Source organism: Hakea prostrata, chromosome 2 (genome assembly GCF_041222555.1).
Source record: "Hakea prostrata isolate BN-2017 chromosome 2, UWA_Hpros_2, whole genome shotgun sequence".
Classification (NCBI taxonomy): domain Eukaryota; kingdom Viridiplantae; phylum Streptophyta; class Magnoliopsida; order Proteales; family Proteaceae; genus Hakea; species Hakea prostrata.
The window spans coordinates 70,545,910-70,565,006 of NC_142601.1; the positions used below are offsets into that span (position 1 = coordinate 70,545,910).

At 35.7% G+C, this 19,097-nt stretch overlaps 2 protein-coding genes across 2 annotated transcripts; one reads left to right on the forward strand and one right to left on the reverse strand.

Moving 5' to 3' along the window:
• Positions 1 to 193: 193 nt before the first annotated feature.
• LOC149026208 (uncharacterized) lies at positions 194 to 5,029 on the reverse strand. The gene is made up of 7 exons (XM_089146465.1): positions 4,770 to 5,029; positions 3,574 to 3,945; positions 2,955 to 3,182; positions 2,518 to 2,872; positions 2,309 to 2,436; positions 2,015 to 2,150; positions 194 to 1,261 (listed from the first exon to the last, which is right to left on the reverse strand). Exons 2-7 carry the CDS (start codon positions 3,915 to 3,917, stop codon positions 1,022 to 1,024), a joined length of 1,431 nt encoding a protein of 476 aa, XP_089002591.1. The 5' UTR covers positions 3,918 to 3,945; positions 4,770 to 5,029; the 3' UTR covers positions 194 to 1,021.
• Positions 5,030 to 8,813: 3,784 nt separating this feature from the next.
• On the forward strand, positions 8,814 to 18,931 carry LOC149026209 (endonuclease III homolog 1, chloroplastic-like). Its single transcript, XM_089146466.1, has 11 exons — positions 8,814 to 9,039; positions 9,156 to 9,277; positions 10,961 to 11,024; positions 12,061 to 12,129; positions 13,535 to 13,653; positions 15,314 to 15,380; positions 15,599 to 15,690; positions 15,893 to 16,030; positions 16,111 to 16,215; positions 16,916 to 16,999; positions 17,195 to 18,931. The coding sequence occupies exons 1-11, from the start codon at positions 8,904 to 8,906 to the stop codon at positions 17,336 to 17,338; spliced, it is 1,140 nt and encodes a 379-aa protein (XP_089002592.1). The 5' UTR covers positions 8,814 to 8,903; the 3' UTR covers positions 17,339 to 18,931.
• Positions 18,932 to 19,097: the final 166 nt, after the last annotated feature.

Sequence of the window (19,097 nt, forward strand, 5' to 3'; positions counted from 1 at the left end):
AATCCAAAATACATTAGCTTCCTCAAATATGTACCTCTCACATTTTTGGCAATCATAATCCTAGCATTTACCAAATTTTACCTGAAAACCTTCTGACTACATAGGAACAACATTTTCACAAGACCAGCTAGTAAAAAAGATTGAAGAATCACAGCCTCAAGCGGTGACAGAAGAAATAGAAAATAAGTTTGTTTATGGAGTACTAACACCAAGGGATTACAACGTTTACATACCTATATCACAACCCCACAAAATGAAAGTGGTAACTCAAAGTGATCTTATAACTTTGATAATTCGAAGACATAGATAGAACCTAATTTCCGCAAGAAGAATGTGGGTGTGGTAAGCACTGCTGGATGGTAATGAAGCTACGGAAGTAAGTATCCCAAACCATGGTGAACACAGGGCAGCAGCAACCCTGATTCTATCAGCCTGGATGAACTTACAGAATAATAATATCAACAGATCTCCACAGAGAACGCCACCAGAAAACTGAAATCGAAGTTTGAGAACAAATTCTTAATGGTTGAAACAGAAACAGAGGAATGAAGCATAAGGAAAATTTGTAGCGAGGAATAAATCAGCTGCAAGAGAGTAGATGAGAAGAAAATTTTGCACTGAGGAATGAATCAGCTGGAAGAGAATATTTCATGAAGTTGCTGACTCAGGAAAAGGTCCATCTTATTCCCAGGCCACGCAAAACAGCGGAAAATTTTCTCTAAAATATTCTGTTCATTCAGTTCCACTCAAAATCGATGGGTTACATGAAATAGTGAAACTGAAATAAAATTCTTACTCAAACCTATAAAACTAAAACTGAGTTTGAATCAAACTCATAACCACCTCCACCGATTACTTGACAAGATAAATATTAAATATTAACTGACAAAACTAACCCAACCAAAAAGGTCAATCCTACAGGACCAAAATGCAGATTTTGATCCAGTACTCCTTGCCCTTGGGTGGGTTCCAGACTGGATCAAACAGGTCCAACCAAAACGTCTTGAAGTATTGATAGGGCTTAAAGTCCAAAGAAGCCCAATTCACTGGCTCTTTCCTTCTCAAATGTCTCGAAGTATTGGTAGATGATAGTGACGGCAAGCAGAATTCCAGTCCCTGATCCAATTGCTCCCATGAAGTCTGCCAACACTGTCAATGCACCAATGCACATGCCCCCAAAGGCAGCAGCTGTGGGTATGTAGCGGTTTAATTCCTTTTGCAAATTTGATTCCCGATGACCCGGCATCACCATTTGTTGCTCCTGTACAAACAAGGTATGGAGTACATTACATCTAGCAATCTGTTCACAATTCCTAGAGAGAGGAAATTTCATTCCATAAGTCTTTTAAAAGAAGGAGAAAAAAAAGAAAGCATGCAGTTCCACCCAAGAACTTTGCATTCATTATTGTTTCGGGATCCAGGATAAGCCCCTGAAACAAGTGACACCAGCTATGGCAGATTCGTTCAAAAGGCACAATCCAGAGCCTGCTGGATCTAAAGGTAATTCGCCCAAGCACCTCAAGACACAGGTGAGGAAAGATCGCATCCAGTTACAGGAGCAAACAAGTCTTTCTTTCCTCAGTTTGTAATCGGTCTTTGTAATATCCAGTTTGAATAAACCTCTTTGATATTCTACATCCAGTATGTGTGAGTAAATTTTATAGGTTGCTGGTCTTGAAAACGTAGGGTTCCCTGTTTGTGCGGTCTCTTTCTTAAGGGTTTCTTTAGGGTTGAAGGAGGAGGGTTTAGGGTTTAAGTATCATGATATGAAGCAGTTGATACTTTAGTTGATACTAACGGTTCCAGGCCTCTCACAGTAAAAAACACATATTAACTCTGCTTACTGCACTGCTGTATGTACAAGTTTTAGAAAGACAATCCAAGCATGAACAATATTCATGCACATCGACTGTTCATAAATCCAGCAGGATTCCTATATAATGATTCTAAGTAGGCAAATCAAAAGCATATGGAAGGATGAACATACAGAATCAGAGGTAACAAAAAATAATACCTTCAGTTGCTTCGCAACATCTCTAGCAGAGGATCCAGAAACTTCAATCCAAGTTTTTGAGAACAGTGCACAAGCTGACAGCATAAACACAATATAAAACAGAGCATGGAAGGGATTGGCTGCCATATCCGCCAAACTGTAAAATATCACAATTTTGCCAGATGACGTAAAAAGTGTCAGAAAAGCAAAGTAAAAAAAAAACTACACACTGGCAGGGATGCAACACTCTGCCATACTGAAGATACATCCAAACAATAAAGTACCATTGAAATTCAATGAGATGCTTTAAATCACCTTGATGGTGGAGTGATGTAGTAAGCAATTCCACCTACAGGGATAGATTGACCACCAGAGTATTCAGATTCTTTCCACTTGCCAAGCAGATTAACAATGAAATTTCCACTGTATCTCCTGTACAGCAACTGTGATACAAATGGTATTAGCCAACCTATAAAACAATGAAGCATGCTAAAAACCAAAATTTAAGCATAAAGTATTTGTACCTGAGAAATGAAGTAAAGGTTGGAAACCAGTGCAGATTGTAGAATGATGGGCATGTTGGAGGTGTAGAAAAGTTTAATCGGATATGAGCCTTGTTGTCCCCGGGCATTCTTAGACCTCACAGGCAAAACAATACGGAATCCTTGGAAATAGATAACAATGAGAAAGATTAAGACTGTAGCAAGCAAATTTGTCACATTTGGAAGATTCTGCCGGTAGAATGCCTCACGGAGAGCACGGACCTTGTCCGTACGAGTTATCAGCAGATGAAACAAGGCAATTACAGCACCTTCAAATTCAGCTCCTCGTCCACTATTGATGGTTGTTGGACTAAATGCTTTCCAAATTATATTTTCACTGCAATAATGCAACAGAATGTATCACCAACAAAGATAAATCTAAATGGGGACCCCTAACACAACAATGATCATCAGCTTACCAGATATTTGTTGCAATGAACAGTGAAATACCAGACCCTAGTCCATAGCCCTTCTGGAGAAGTTCATCTAAGCACATCACAATGATACCCGCAAAACAAAGCTGAATAATGATCAGAATTGCATTGCCTACTCCAAGTTGGCCAACACTACCATACATCCCAGACAGAACATATGCGACTGCCTCACCAACAGCAATAATAATGCCCATCAGCTTCTGAGCACCATTTCTGAGAAGAAATTAATAATATCATCAAGTATATTACAACAGAACCAGTTTAGTAGTAAATGACAACAGTGACTGCATCCTCTCCACTTAAATGCCACAGCACTTGTACTTCCAAGTGTAAGTGTCAAGTAATTGAAAAAATAAACAGTCTAATAAAGCATGTGTTTATAGCAAAGAAAAGGAAAGTCATCCATGGAAAGGTTAAATTTTCTTCAAAAGGGAAAGTCCAGAAGTGACTATAAGTTAAGTTTGAAAATTAACTTTTTGTAACAAAGAACAGTTCAACTAAAAAAATCAAGTATAACCTCCAAGCACGGGAATTCAAGGCTTAATGCAGATAGCAAGATAACAAATTTAATAAAAATAAGAAGTAAAGATAAGAAAATACTAACAGAAGGGCCCTATCTTCACGGACATTGTTGTCCACTTCGATGATCTTTGACCCAGCTAAGAGTTGCATCACCAATCCAGAAGTCACAATGGGAGTAATACCAAGTTCCATGACAGTCCCACGGTTTGAGGCAAGAATAACACGCATCCAGTAGAAAGGATCTGCTCCGGTAGTGGAATGTATTCCATAGAGCGGAAGTTGACTGCAGACCAGGAATATAAAGAGGGAGATCACCGTGTATATTACTTTCTCCCTAAATGGAATCTTCCTGTCTGCATTCTGCACTTCAGGTAGAAATGGCAGAAACGGTCTGACCAGATGGAGAACTCTGAATCCTCCCCCCATTTTTGATTATGAAGACTAACACTCCGACCTATGACAAGAAATTAACAAGCAAGTGTTCAGTACCATCGATTCAGCCTCAACCTAATGCTAGTAAGGCAACGCTCCATCATAGAAATTGGAAATATTAATTACAAAAATGATATGAGAAAGGTGTTGTCGAATGCAACGCATAAGAAATAATGTGCACCAAAGAAGCAAGAAGGCTTGAAAGGAAAACGATAATAGAAACATAAGTCAGCCAACATGAAATTTGAATAAAAAATCAGTTTACATGAGAGCCAGAATGGAAATGAAACAAGCAATTCAAATTTAGAACAGAAAACATAAGCCAAAGTATTATCCTCGATGATCTTATGGTGAAAGCACCAACAAAAATTTCGAAAATATCCTTAATACTGCAAGTCTGTGTAGGATGATTAAAAGTATTTGATGTAAGCTCAAATAGAAGATCGAATTAAATATGAAAATAAGCGTCTCTTGTAATACCTCAGACGACAAGAACTTCAATTAGACAAGGAAAGAAATGACGACGATATCATGAAAATTGACATCTGAATCATGAAATATGACAAGGCCACAAACAATTTCAAAAGTTAGGTATTTTAATAGTAGTTATCTCTGCAAAATGGATCTGGCGAAAAACTCTAGAGCAGATCTAAACTCTCCTGTAGGATTCACAACCGATATAGGTTATATAGTTCTCTCAGCCCCAGATACTGCAATCCCCCAATTCTCAGCCTGATCTATGAGGATTCGACTGATTTCCAAAGATTTACGTTCAGTATTACTTAACATCAAGGAAAAGAGAATAAGGGGAAGGATTTGACAAGGATCTGGAGAAGAGAATCGAACCTTGGAAGGAGAAGAATCACAAAGTGGAACCAGCGTCGGGTTTGCCGCCTTTGCTATCGACGTTTGTCTCAGCTTCTTTAACGCTCATGTAATCCTTGAAACCTGCCGCTGACCGTTCAAGAGCTCCTCTTCGCCCTGAATAAGAAAAACAAGGTAAAGATTTCGAGGTCGTCGATCTGCTGAGATCTTCGTGATTCCTCTCTAATTAGGTAATCTGCAGATAGAAATCCATCAAACCGGATTCAGTTTACTAGCGGATGGTTAACGGTTCGGTTTGGATCAAACCGGAAATCGCAGTCAAACGGTTTAGTTAAACGGTTTAATGTAACCTCATCCATTGGCCGACAAGCGTGTCCTTATTTATGAACCTCTCCAGCCTCCGCCCACCCACCATAAATGTTGACCTGGAAATTATCAGCGCCACCCCTGAGTAACCCTTTTATCACATATTTTAAGGTCGGAAAATAGTAAAAGAGTTGGGACTTGCGAAGAAAAAAATCATCACCATGTAAGAATAGAAGAAGTAAGGGCGGAGTCAATATTGAATATTGGTGGGGCGAATAATTGGTATGAATCACCTCTCCATTAGACAAGTTATAACGTTTTTTCACCATACATATTATGGGACAAATGCAGGATCTACTATGGGTCCCACCTCTAAATTATTTTATTATTTTCAATCATTAACTTCACATTAATAAATTTAATAAGATGACTAAAATATAAATAACAAAATTATAAGTAAATTCTAAAAAAAATTATTGAAATAAAGCATAAAGGCTAAAATTGGGGGAGAAAAAACTTTAAAAAATATGAAAGAAAAATGTGGAAAAATAAATTGTAGGAAAAAATTATAGATTTATAGTCTATTAACTAAATATGGGGATAAAAAATCTATATTTGATCTAATAATATTAATGGCTGAAATTTTAAACATACTAATCAAACTTAAATTGCTAATAGTAGGAAACGATAAGTTTAGGAATTCAAAAACTTGATTAGATTTGATAAAATTGATGCCGAAACTCTAAACGATATTTTTTTTATTCCTATTAATATGAATTGAAATTTTAGGAGAAAGTTATGAATTAAAAAAAAAAAAAGGCTAAAGGCCAAAGCAAGGCTGTTCTAGTTGTTGAAACCAACACTTATTAGTGAAGAGGTCATGGGTTCGAGATATTAATATCCCCATTCACCGACTTAGTGAATCCCTTTTTGTACCCAAAAAAAAAAAAGGCTAAAGTGTAGTTGAACGGATGTATGAATAGGTTACCCGTTGCCTGAACTACTTTGAATATTCACAGTCAGATTTGTTAAATTAAATCTAAATCATGCAATAATTTTCCCAATTTTCCTCCCTAAAAAAATCAATTATTACAATTAGATTTATAAATCTAAATCATGCAATAACTTTCCCAATTTTCCTCCCTAAAAAAAATCAATGATTACGATTACATTTAATAAAATCAATGGGTGAATTATACCGAGATTTAAATTGCTATTAATATAATTGAAAATTTAGGAGAAATAAAGAACAATGAATTTTTAAAAAAATCAATTATGTTTTCTGAAATGAACATTAGAAAAATGGATAATTACTATTAGCCCCCTGAACTTTTGTTTCATTACTAATGTATCCCTTGTACTTTTCAAATTTACTAATCCAACCTTTAACTTTGTCTACAATTACTCTTACCTCCTATCGTTAAGTTCCATTATTTTACTAATGATGTGGCATTTTTATATTTTCTCAAAACCCCCAAAATACTCTTATACTTATCTCTTTATTTATTTATCCTTTTGTCAATTTATAGTAGTACCTTAATTATTTGTGGAGAAAAAAACAACTATAATATATTTTATTCTAAAAAAAACCACCAAATAAAGGAATAATTACTGAATAAAACTCAAATATAAACTGAAGAGGAAGGAAAATATAATTCAACTCAAATTGGAAACTAAATATCACCTAAAATATTTTAAAAATAAATGAAGTTTAGTGAAGGTGGGAAACCAAATCAGATTTATATTTTGGACATTTCTTTAATTCAAAATAAATGAAGCTTAGTGGAGGCCGGAAACCAAATCGGATTTGGATTTTGCCCATTTATTTAATTCAAAATAAATGAAGTGTAGTGAAGGTGGAAAACCAAATCAAATTTGGATTTTGCCTATTTCATTAATTCAAAAAAAATGTAGTTTAGAGTAACATTGACATTTAATTTGGTTGTTTTAAATGGGGTAGCATTGTCTTTTGATTTCTTAATTTTAATAAATGGCAAATTAGATATTACATATTCAAACTTAACCGCTACTTAACACCGTTATAAGGAAGGGGGCAACAGTAATTTTGTAACTAATAGGGGTTCTATTAGTAATAAAATAAAAGTACAGGGGGCAACATTAATTATCCCTTAAAAAAAATTATTGAGTGAGTGTGAGAGATAGAGGAATAATATGAGAAATAAATACTGAATACCTAATAGTTGTGGAGAATATTTAAGGGCCTGTTTGGTTATATGAGTTTGGAGATTTCTAATATCTAGAGATTTCAAATCTATGGAGTCATAATTTATAAAATTAAATGTTTGGTTTGTGGAATGAAATTTGTGGATTCATCCTAAAAAACTATTTGATTGACGTGATTTTTGTGAATGTGCAAATGTATAGCTTTTTTGAAATCTCTAGATTTCACCACTTACCCATAAATCTACAGAATCATGTTTTTAGTGTAAAAATGTGAATTTCTATTTTTCATGAATCTGAAGATTTTTACAATCAAATGGGTACAATTCTCAGATTCATGAATCCAAATATTTCAAATCTCTGGATTCATGTAACCAAACAGGCCCTAAGAAAACTTTAATGTCTACTAACTACTCTAATGTTTTTGTGAGACGTGTGAAATAAAAAAGGGAATAAAATAGAAGATTCAGGAGATAATAAATAAAAATGAATATATGAGAAATTAAATAGGGTGTAATTCATGACCGTGAGTTAGTTTTTTTTTTTTTTTTTTTTTTTTTTTTTTTTTAACAAATGGGCTTTATTAAGTCGAGGAATGGGGACATTAATATGTCTTAACGAGAGTCGAATTGCATGACCTCTTAGTGACTCTTCACTAAAAATGAACTAGGGTTAAAAAATCAAGTATGACATCCATGCCTATCATTTTTATCTAAAGCTTTTATTTTTTATTTTTGAGGGGCCAAATAATGGTATTTCACCCGTGAAGTGAGAAAATCAAAGAAAAAAAAATATAGGATTAATGAAAATTTAAAAAAAAATATGGGGCTATTCCCTTTCCGGTCCCAATGCTCCACCACTAAGAAGAAGAAAAGTGGTTGCAAATGATAGAGGGAGAGGAAAATATGTTAGATCCCATGAGTTAGGGTTAGAGATACATATTTTTAAATGAGAGAGAGAAAAAAAGACGTGGGAGAGAGAGACTCAATTTTACATGGACTCGTTTGACTTCTACTACTTACGTCCAGGTGAACGTGATTTGCTTCATTGAGATTGACTACAATACATATTAAATATTTATAGTTATAAGAGTTTTGCTCAACATTAATTTTGGACTCTAACTTTATAAGTTTAATTACTCAAATTATCTATTTGTGTTTCGTATGAATTATATATTTTGTGTGTTTAAATGCAACTCTGAGTCTGATCCACTCGTGAATGCGTGAATACGTAATTTGTTGAAGTCTCTTGAATAATTGAGTTTGGGTATGGTCCTTAAAGTCTTGCACGCATAAAAATAATTGAGTTTAAGTAGAATTCTTGAATCCTTGCAATTGAGCATTGTGTTGTTCATGGGTATTATTGTTTTATTCAAAAAGTTTAATTTGTTTATATTAAAACTAAATTTTGATTTCTTAACCCTAAAAAAGAAAGAAAAGAAAGAAAAGAAAAGAAAGGTGTAGTTGATATTTTTTTTTTATCAGGAGGGAGTCTAATTGATAAATTAGAGAAGTGACGGGGTGATATTAATTTTTGAAGGAAACTCAGGGATTGGCGCCGGAATAATATAATATCTGAATTCGATTTGTTTGATGGGAAAAAGGGAAAGCAGGCGAAGGAAACCTTGTATCATTTGTTTATTATTAAATCTCCCTCCTAAACGACCAAATGCTGTTCACTCTCTCTAGGAATTGTATACTTCAATCTGCTTCTGTAAAGCTTCAACTCAAAATGGCAACAACAAGATTTTATTCCAAAAGGTTGCCATCTAAACCTGGAATTTCAAACTCAAAGATAGAACCCGGTGAGAGGATTCTTATTATCTAATTGGCTCCCTTTTAAGTTTTTCAGTTCAAATGTGATATTCTTCTGTTGGTTCTTTTGAATGTTGTGAAGACAAATTCTCCTTCTTGTCGTTAGGTTTTGAATCTTCCATTGGAGCTTCTGGAACAGAAGCTCGTGTATTTGTTAGGAAGAAAAGAGTGAAAAAGGAAGTTGAAATCCCTGCAGAGGAGCTCAAAACAGAAACTATCGAACCGAAAGTAAGGATTGACTCGTGGAGTTTTTTATTTTATTTTATTTTTTTCCCGAAACCCTTGAACTTTAAACAATTCTGTAACTTGCCTTCGTCCCCGGGTAATAATTTGCAGGAACTGTTGGTATAAAACATAAACCCCAAGTGGCGATATATTTTTGGTGGAATGCAAAATATCACTGACGGTTGACCTGTTTTCTCAGTTTCTTAGTTTTGTTGCGGGAAAAGCTCTTCTCTCACGCGGCCGAGCTGACCTGCTTGCAATCTCTCTTGTGGTCGAGATGACCGCAGAGAAGAACAGAGCTAAGCGAGGCAGAGCTGGTCTAAACGGGCAGGACTCCTATGCTTAAGTTAGATATTTTGTATTTCTTCAAGTTCAGATAAAATTAATTGCTTAAGTTAAATCTGTTGCAACTGATAGTCGTCCAGTTCGGTAGAATGAATATGGTCCTTTTATTTGGGTTAGCTCTCCATATTTATAGGGTTAAGATGGTAGACAGGTTTAAACTTGGTCAGATGATAGACCATTGTGGAGAGTCATAGAAGTTCATGAGGAATGGCTGACTCTCTTCAAGAATATTTTATTTGTTAGGGTTTGCTTAGCCAAGCTGATTACTCACCAGATTAAGTTACCAATCTTATATGGGATGAGCTGATATTGCTGACCTGATATGGAATCAGCTGATACAGCCAACCTGATGTGAGACCTAATGACGGATGAGTTGAATGGCTGAAGTTTTGTTGGCAGTTTCCTAGTCGGCTCGTATCTAGTTGCCCATGCTAAGTCTTGATGTGCTTGTCTGCTGTACATATATTCTAATTTGACTGCAGAGGTTGGGTAATACCATCTATTTGATATTGACTTGTTTGGTTAGGCCTTCTTATGGACCTAATTTGTAATGTCTCATGTCATCATGTGTTATTTTCTCATAGGGCTGTATAATTTGATTCATCAGTTTTTCTCTGTCTTTGTCTCTTTGAGTAGTTCTGTTAAGTTATAGTTTTGAGGTGGCAATATTGAGATAATAGACCCATCAAAGGTAGGCTCCTTTTGTGATCATAGCAGAAATTTAAGCGTTGCTTCGCGTAACTACTCCTTTAGTGACGTGAGCTGTGGGATTGGAGCATATTTTTTGTTCATAGGTGAATAAGATATCAGCAAGTCATCCCTGGTTCTTGAAATGGGTTCTGAGTAAGCTTTGAGGATGGGTAAGAGCCATCAGATTCAAAGAATACTTTCCGTTCCATGAGAGAATTCTCATGATTCTTGTACCAGCTAATAGACGATAGTTCAACTTTTTGGTAGAGAAATTTGCCAAGTCTGGCATGGGAAGAGATTGACGTTAATATCTCTCAGAGAATCTAATAATCTATATTTCAACTTTTTTGGTACAGAGCTCTGCCAAATCTGGAATGGGAAACAGCGATATTGGAGACCTCTCTTTTCTCGGCTGTCTACTTTTTCTATTTTTCTGTTTCCCCTAGTTATATGGCCTTTTTCCTTTTCATTAAATTATTTGAGAACACTACTTATAGGAAGAATTTGTTTATTTGTTGAGCTGATATGTCAAGCATTTTTTATTTTATTCTGTAGATATTATACTTGAATAAGTGTGCACTTGATTCGTTAAAATATTATAGCAGGCCCATGAGTGGATACTTATCTTATTGGTCCGTTTACCCTTTGCAGTTTTGTTTCTTACCTGAAATTGAAGAGTTTGCATATGGAAAGGCCAGTAGTTCAGCTCAGTTGGGTAAGTTTTCTTCTCTATTATATACAGCATTGACAAGTTTGAAAACTTAACTGATTCTTTGAATTTTAGTTGAATTCGAACTATTAACATCACACACTTTTTCCCAGAACATAGCCAACTCTATTGTTGGGTGATTGGATATATTTCACATTTTATTAAAGCACAGTTTTTTTGTGTTGGTATTCTTTAATTGTTTTATATGGGGGTGAAAACTAAAATTCTACATTAACTGTTATATAGAAGTTTGTTGGCCAGCTATTATCCTAGTCTTATATTGTCTAGCTTAACCTGTTAGTGCTCCGTTCTCACAGTGTTATTTATGGTTATAATCAAACTAATTTTCTCTAAATTTTGAAGCTCTGATTTGGTGAAGTTGCTGCAAACTGCTTGGTTGAGTAAAAAAGAAAATGTACCAGTGAAGTGGAAAGCATCTAAGGGTAGAGAAATAAAAGCATCTAATGCATCATTAAGTTTATTGCCAGGTTCTATTTTTGGATTATTTAATGATAATCTGATGATATTTTCCCCCACTAAAATGCTATGTCTTCTCCCCCCCCCCTGGCACACACAACACACACTGTTTTGTTGTCAGTCTTAGATCATTCTTGTTTTATGATAATGGTTCTTTCTTCCAAGTGTTTTGCTTCATAAATGTCCCTGTTTCTATCTTGATACTTCCCATTGCCTATTTTTCATGTCTGACTTAGTGTTGTATGGTGGATGAGAGGGAAAATGCTTGATGCTCTGTGATACACTTTTTAAGTATGACATGAAAATGTTATCAATATTTATCTCATCTTAATTAAAATATCTTTGGCAGAAGTTCTTCTAGGCAGTAATGTCTGGAAAAATTAATTTATTAATGCGTCTTTGTCATTACTTATAATACGAAACTTGGTGTCTGTTGAAGCACCTTAGCAACCAGGGTTTCAGAGTAAGTTCATTTTCATTTATGTGTTAGTATGCTCTTATTGTGGCATGAACATATGATACTTTTCTCAAACCTAAATCTCTTTGCATTTTGATGACACTGCAGACCAGTCAAAAGCCACATCTGAAGTGATTTCCCTGGGAACTGAGGATGCTTCGTTTATTACACCACAAGGTATCTCAAAAATCATTATGATGATGCAAGTCTCAAGTGTCTTTGCCACTGTTTCAGCTGCTTTTTTATGCTTGTGTATTGTTCATGTATTCTGGTGCAGGATTAAGTTGCTCTATTGTTTTTACTGTCTAAATAGGGTTAACTTTTTTCTTTTTTCCCCCTTTCTTATTTTAATTTTTTCTAAATGCTTGATATTGCTCACGGGATTATCTTCTCTCTGACTTTGTTTTTCGTTCTTCCCCTTCCTCTTAATTTTCTTCTTGTTCTTTCTTTGTTTTCTCCATTTCACCTGCTGCTTATTTCTGTTTCTGATTTCGTCACATGCTGTCAGAGCAGGAATAGCTAGAAATGGTATTCTGTTGGTTACTATGGTAGTCAATTACAAAATAATTATCCATTTATTCCATACTCTATTCTTCATCATGGGTTTGCATTGTATAAATAAAAAGGAATCAAAGTCAATGAAAAGTGTACTCTACTAATAATATAAATAAAGTCAGACAAGGAAAACAGAAAGTCTTATGTAGCTAATTCCTTCCAAAATGAAACCACATAAATTAAAAGTTTATATTGTCTACCCCAACATAGAAATGAATCCATACCAGCACCTTTTGGACTAAAAATTGGTTCAGATCTGGTTCATTTTAGTTTGAGCAGCCGACTCCAGTAATATTGTTCCAACCACGCCAGTGCTACTGCATCAAGGAGAGGGTTGTGAGGTCTTCTACCTTTGCTGGCACTTACTCGCCCTCTGTAAAAAGCAAAGGTATTCAGTAATCACAAATTCACAATTACACGAGTTCAATGGAGAACTTGTCCAATTGAGATGCAGACATGGATACTGCGCTGCCCTTTGGTATAGAAGCCATCAATGCCTACAGTCTTTCTGTATTCCTTCTCAACCACCAATGCCTACAATCTTTCTTATACTCCTTTTCATGCTTTAAAGAGGAGGTTTTGTTATTGAGTCCAAAAGTAGTACTAATTTGAATCAGGATTTTCTCTTGGCTACTTGCAGTGGGGATGCATAAATCAGTCAAGCTTTACTTTTTGCAGAAAGCTGGTGTGATTTGATGTTGCTGACCTTTTTATTCCCCTTTTTTTTTTTTTTTTTTTTTTGGGGGGGGGGGGATATGCTCAGTGAAGGGTGATTGCCTTCTTTTCGCTTTAATGAATGATAAAATTCTGTTTCATATTCATTTAATCACAAAGTTAATGCAAAATTGTCCTGTAAGATTTTAATTAGGTTCTATTGTCTGGTTATGAATTAATTAACCTTAACAATAGTTCTGTAGTGGTGCCGTCTTGGGAAATCTGTCTTGCTGCCCTTTAATTTGACAATAAAAAGAATAATACTTCCTGGCCTATCCTTCAACGGAAAATTCTGATATGTCATCTGATACAGTGGAACAACCTGCTAATTGGGAAGAAGTACTTGAAGGGATACGTAAAATGAGGTCTTCAGATGATGCTCCAGTAGATTCAATGGGATGTGAGAAAGCAGGCAACACTCTCCCACCAAAGGTAGTATGGTTCTTTCAATTTGAGATGGTTCTCCTACAGTTTTTGGATAGCATCATTAGGTCAGTAAATGCAACTATTTGTTCCTTTGGGTTGGATGTGTAGATTGGTCAAGCTCTTCCTTTCCCTAAGTCTCATTTGAAACATGTTATGCACTAGGTCTGGACATGCAGTAAGTTGGTAATATAATTACCAGAACTTTGTTCTTGTACTATCTTACCTTTAATTTCCTTTTCACCGTAGCTGTTTGCTGAAGCTGCAAATGATGTTTACTTTGTATGAGCTTATATTCATGTGTAATATATAGTTCTGATTTACCAACAATAATTCGGTTTTATCTTAACTAATAGGGTTGGCTACGTTGATCCTTGCCTCCAATAAGCTCCATTCAAGATCATACTGATACATGTCCTAAGGCATACTTTTCTCCCCTAGCTCTTTTAGTTCTTTTAACCTGAATCAGCACTTGTCCATACTGGAGCGTCCAAATGCCTCTGTTAACATTGACTATGCCACCTCAAATAATTTTCTCATAGCATATCATCTGTCCTTACTCCCATATCAGATATTTAGATCTACTTTACATCATTCTATACTTTATTCTTCCTATTTTTGCCACTCATCTGTCTCAACGTCCAGCTCCTCTACACTAAGTTTATCTATATGGTCCTTCTTTACTACCCAACATTTGGACTATCCCCTAAAAAATTTCTCTTTGCTCAAGTATTTAGAAATATACTGATCACACGACACACTATACCTCTCCACTTCATCAGTCCTGTTTTAATTCCGTGGAACACCATCTGCTATATCACCTTATCAATTTATGATTGAGCCACCATACCTAAAATTATAACTTTGCAAAATCTCTCTATTATCAATTTTCACCACTTTTTTACTATCTATCCTAATGTAACTAGTTTATACACCGTTTACCCTGTCTCCATTCTACTTATCTTTAGACCTTTTGATTTCAAGGTTGATCTTCATAACTCCAGCTTGGCGTTAATCCTTACTTTTGTTTCATCCACTAAGACAATATCGTCAACAAAAAACATATACAAATGAACCTCATTTTGAAGGTCTCTGATTATGTCATCCTTGACAAGCAATTAACCACAAACAAATAAGGGCTTAAAGATAGTCCTTGATGTAACCCACTTGTAATTCGGAATTAACTCCCCCTCCTCTCTTTTGTTTTTCTTACAATTGTTACCATTTCATTATACACATCTTTGATTATGTCCAAATATTTGCATGTTCTTCTCTACTACTTGCTAGATTAACTCTTCAGGGACTGCGTCATAAGCTTTTTCTTTGTCAATAGGACCAAAATGTAAGCCTTGTAGTTCTGGATGTATGAGAATATGGTGCATTTTTTACTTTATGAGATGCCTTAGATGTAGTTCTTATTTAGTAATAAAGGTGAAGTAGTAATGGTTTTCTTTTCTTTTGATAAGAATGTCCTGAGACCTGCTATAAAAGTCTAAATTCTTCTATTTTTGTTTGAGTGAATCAAAATTCTTCTGCTTGTTTGTTAGTATATTCATATTTATTTTGGAATTTGAAACTCCTGGGTTAAATGTATGTCAGTGAATGAGTGAAGTTACCCTTTTGGTAATTGAATTTTTTTTTCTTCTTCTAATTTATTTATTTATATCAGGAAAGACGATTTGCTATTTTGGTGTCTTCGCTACTTTCAAGCCAAACGAAGGATGGGGTTACTCATGGCAAGTTCAAATAGTCATTGGGTTTTTTTAGGAATTCACTTCTGTACTACTAATATATTTTCCTTTCGGAGTATGCTTTGTGTAAGATATCTTTGTCCACTTATGTGGCAATATAGAGTCCAAGTATCACAAGTCAGGTCATCAATTTCTGTGTGATAGGATGTCTGTTTGATGGTGGTGCACATGCACTCACTTGCTAAGTTCTTTTAGGTGCGCAGGAGCAATACAGCGGCTACTTCAAAATGGTCTACTTACTGCTCATGCCATTGAAGATGCTGATGAGGCAACCATCAAGAGCTTGATTTACCCAGTATGTCTCTTAAACCACTTGATTCATTTACTGATGAAACTTTCCTGGTTGAGTTGACTCAAGCCGGGAGCTGAAGAAGAACTATTTGAGGGGGTGACTTGACAAATGGAAATCACCATAATTTAACATTTGCCTTTGCATTTGCATTTTTAGGCTGGCATTCTTATATGTCGTTTCTTGCTTCATTACTACACTTATTTAGGTGGGGTTTTACTCGAGGAAGGCTTCTAACTTGAAGAAAATTGCAAATATCTGTCTCATGAAGTATGAAGGAGATATCCCCAGTTCTTTGGAAGATTTGCTTTCACTTCCAGGAATAGGTCCTAAGATGGCTCACCTGGTAGGATAAAATAATCGAACTTAAATTGATTAAGTTACTTCATTAGTTCTTTGGTTTCTTTATATTCTGTGATGGTCTAGGTTATGAATGTAGCGTGGAACAATGTTCAAGGGATATGTGTAGACACTCATGTGCATCGCATTTGCAATCGCCTAGGGTGGGTATCACGGCCAGGCATGAAACAGGTATCTTTGCCAAATGTAGGATACTTAACTAGTCAGAGAACGAAATGAATGTTGGTCTATGAATCATGTATTGCTCCCTCCTGGATAGTGAAATATTGAACATTCCAATTGGGGAAAATATGCCTAAAGGGGTACAGGATTTGCTTTGTTTTATGTAGATGCATTTTTCTGCTATGCTCTAGGTGTGGCTGTTATGGTAGTCTGTATAGGTTCTTGAAATACAAAAATACTCACCCTACTCCATCTTTGTACAAGATGAATCAAGGAAAAGGGGAAAGGCCAGGAGTGCACCCCCCCCCCCCCAAAAAAAAATAAAGGGGGGGGGGGAAGAAGAAGAAAGAAAGAGAAAAGAAAACCCCAAGGTGAAAACAAAGCACTATATTAGGCAAGAAAGTGCATGATTATTCAGCTTTATTAGATGTGGTGTCTTCTACATACAAAACCTACTATATAAAATTAGTCAAATTGCTGAATTCATCAGAGAGCCGGCAGAGCTCTAGTTCACTTATTCGTCTTTTACTGTACCTTCTTTGCCAGATTTTAACTGGCCAAGGCAGCCTGTGATACTGATATTTTCAACCATGATTCACAAGTTCCTTTTACCTTTTCAACCATGATTCGCAAGTTCCTTTTACCTCTGCCCATTTCAGTACTACTGGAAGATTTACGATATTTCTTAATTCTTCTGGTTTTCTACTAGAAAACTTCAACTCCTGAGGAAACTAGAGTGTCTCTGCAATTGTGGCTGCCAAAGGAAGAATGGGTTCCAATAAATCCTCTACTGGTATGGCTTGGTGTTATTTTATTTTATTGTTTAAGCAAATTGGATTAGAATTATTATTGTTATTAATGCCACCCAAAAGTATAACAGGATGCTAGTTTTTGCTTTAACGGTGTTCCTTGTATTCACTATGGACAGAGAAGATTGGCTCTATCATCTGAGAGTTTGTTCTTATTGGTTTTTGGTGTTCAAATTCAGGTTGGATTTGGACAGACAATATGTACTCCTGTAAAACCTCGATGTGGTATGTGTGGGATAAATTCTCTTTGTCCATCTGCATTCAAGGATACAACAAGCCCCAAATCTAAGAAAAGGAATCCAAGACCTGTTAAGAAGACATGATTGAATCAAAATTGAGGGTTTCCAGGTCTCCAAATCATTTCCTTTGCTGCTCCATTGACGGTTGCTGTTTGTCTTAATGCTAATGGATCCACACCAATTAGATCATCTGAGTTTTGGGTCTCCTCCTATTTGAGCGACTGAGGTAGTTCTCTGAGTAGCATACACTATATTTTGGTATGGGAAATTATCTTGAAATTATTCAACTAACATTCTAATTTTAGGTGTGAAAATCGAATTGGACGATGTATATATTATTGACTAATTTGTGAATCTCATGCAACCGATCTGGATATGTTTGATTTTTAGCATGCACTATTGCGAGTCTGAGACCATGAATGTACTCAATGTTTCATCGATGGATTGAATACTGGTCTGGTCTTGACTAGAGGTTGGTATCCCATTGGTCCTACAAACTTGGTACTTGATAGGTTAAGAACTGAACAGCTGAACATATACACGGATTTTTCAGCTCGAAAGATAGTAAGTTTACCTCTCACATCTGCTCGTCCAGTATCGAACTCTCCTCAATTATTAAGGGAAGTAAAAAAAGCCATGTCAGTAAATGATCTTGGAAAATTGCAGCATGATGGAGATGTTTACAGGCTAAAATTTGGCTCCAGTAATGTGAACCCTGTTCCTTTGGGGTTGCTGAAAACCCACTTGGGAGTTGAGTTTTCTTACCAACAGCATAAATTTCAGAGTATTGCAGCTGCTGAATGTTAGAGGCAGGATATATTGAGGCAGAAGCAAGGGGTCTTTTCCAGCAGTTTCTAGGATCAGTGCTATTGGGCAGTAAAGCACAGAAGCTTGGACGAGTACAATTCTGCAAGCAAAGCTGGTGCAAGGAAAGTTTGATGTGGTATAGCGAACTGAATGTTTTTATGTTCTCTTTGATTTGAAGGAAAAGGCGTCAACGCATTCCACCAACTCCCTTAAATTGGCATCATATGAGAGGATTTCTAGTGAGTATATACATGATGACTTCAAATCTCCAAATCATGAATCAAAGAGGGCAGTGCAACTCTAATCGTTTATGATATAGTTTTAGTTCCAACCCAGATAATGGCTCATACATATATCCTGCATCCACTTCTGATTTCATTGTTAGATGCAGATTATCTCACTGCAAAATTCTCTTGAATTTCAATCTGTCAAGTCTACCATAACTCAGACAAAACAAAAGAGCTTTTACTGAAAATTACTAATACAGAATTATGAATTTGTTCACAACAAGCGAATTGTGTAACTGAAGCAGGAAAGTGAAGGTGGATAACCTCGGTGGGAAGTGAATTTCCTGTTAGAGAGGAGACTTAAGAGTTTATGCTGAGGAAATTAGAAGTGCATGGTCTAATTGAAGAATGAAGAGAGAGAGAGACGTTCACAGGTTTGTTGATCTGTCACATCAATATCTTTGGTTATTTTTCCTGGAGAGACACATTGACTAACCACATCTATTAAGTGATGAAAGCTGAAATAACTGAAGAGAGGTCATCCAAGTTGGCACATGAAATTCCTGACAACTCAAGTTCAGGTCCTTTTTCACTTTAGATATTGTTACTACCGTTTTATTTGGAAATAACGCCCATATAAAGGTACAGATGCACTTAGGGCCTGTTTGGTTACATGAGTCAAATCTTTGTATTCACAAATGGGAGATTTATACCTGATTGTGTGAATATTTGGATTCATGAAATCTAGAAATTTACCTTTTTACACTAAAAACTTGAATCTGTAGATTTATGGGTAATGAGGTGAAATC

Excerpts from the sequence above, each read along its gene's own strand:
- LOC149026208 (XM_089146465.1), bottom strand. The coding sequence starts at position 3,917 with ATGGGGGGAGGATTCAGAGTTCTCCATCTGGTCAGACCGTTTCTGCCA. Across the intron at positions 2,873-2,954 it reads TTCATTGCAACAAATATCTG|TGAAAATATAATTTGGAAAG; the intron begins GTAAGCTGATGA and ends GCATTATTGCAG. Across the intron at positions 2,151-2,308 it reads TACATCACTCCACCATCAAG|TTTGGCGGATATGGCAGCCA; the intron begins GTGATTTAAAGC and ends GATATTTTACAG.
- LOC149026209 (XM_089146466.1), top strand. The coding sequence starts at position 8,904 with ATGCTGTTCACTCTCTCTAGGAATTGTATACTTCAATCTGCTTCTGTA. Across the intron at positions 9,278-10,960 it reads CAGAAACTATCGAACCGAAA|TTTTGTTTCTTACCTGAAAT; the intron begins GTAAGGATTGAC and ends TACCCTTTGCAG. Across the intron at positions 15,691-15,892 it reads TCAAGAGCTTGATTTACCCA|GTGGGGTTTTACTCGAGGAA; the intron begins GTATGTCTCTTA and ends ACACTTATTTAG.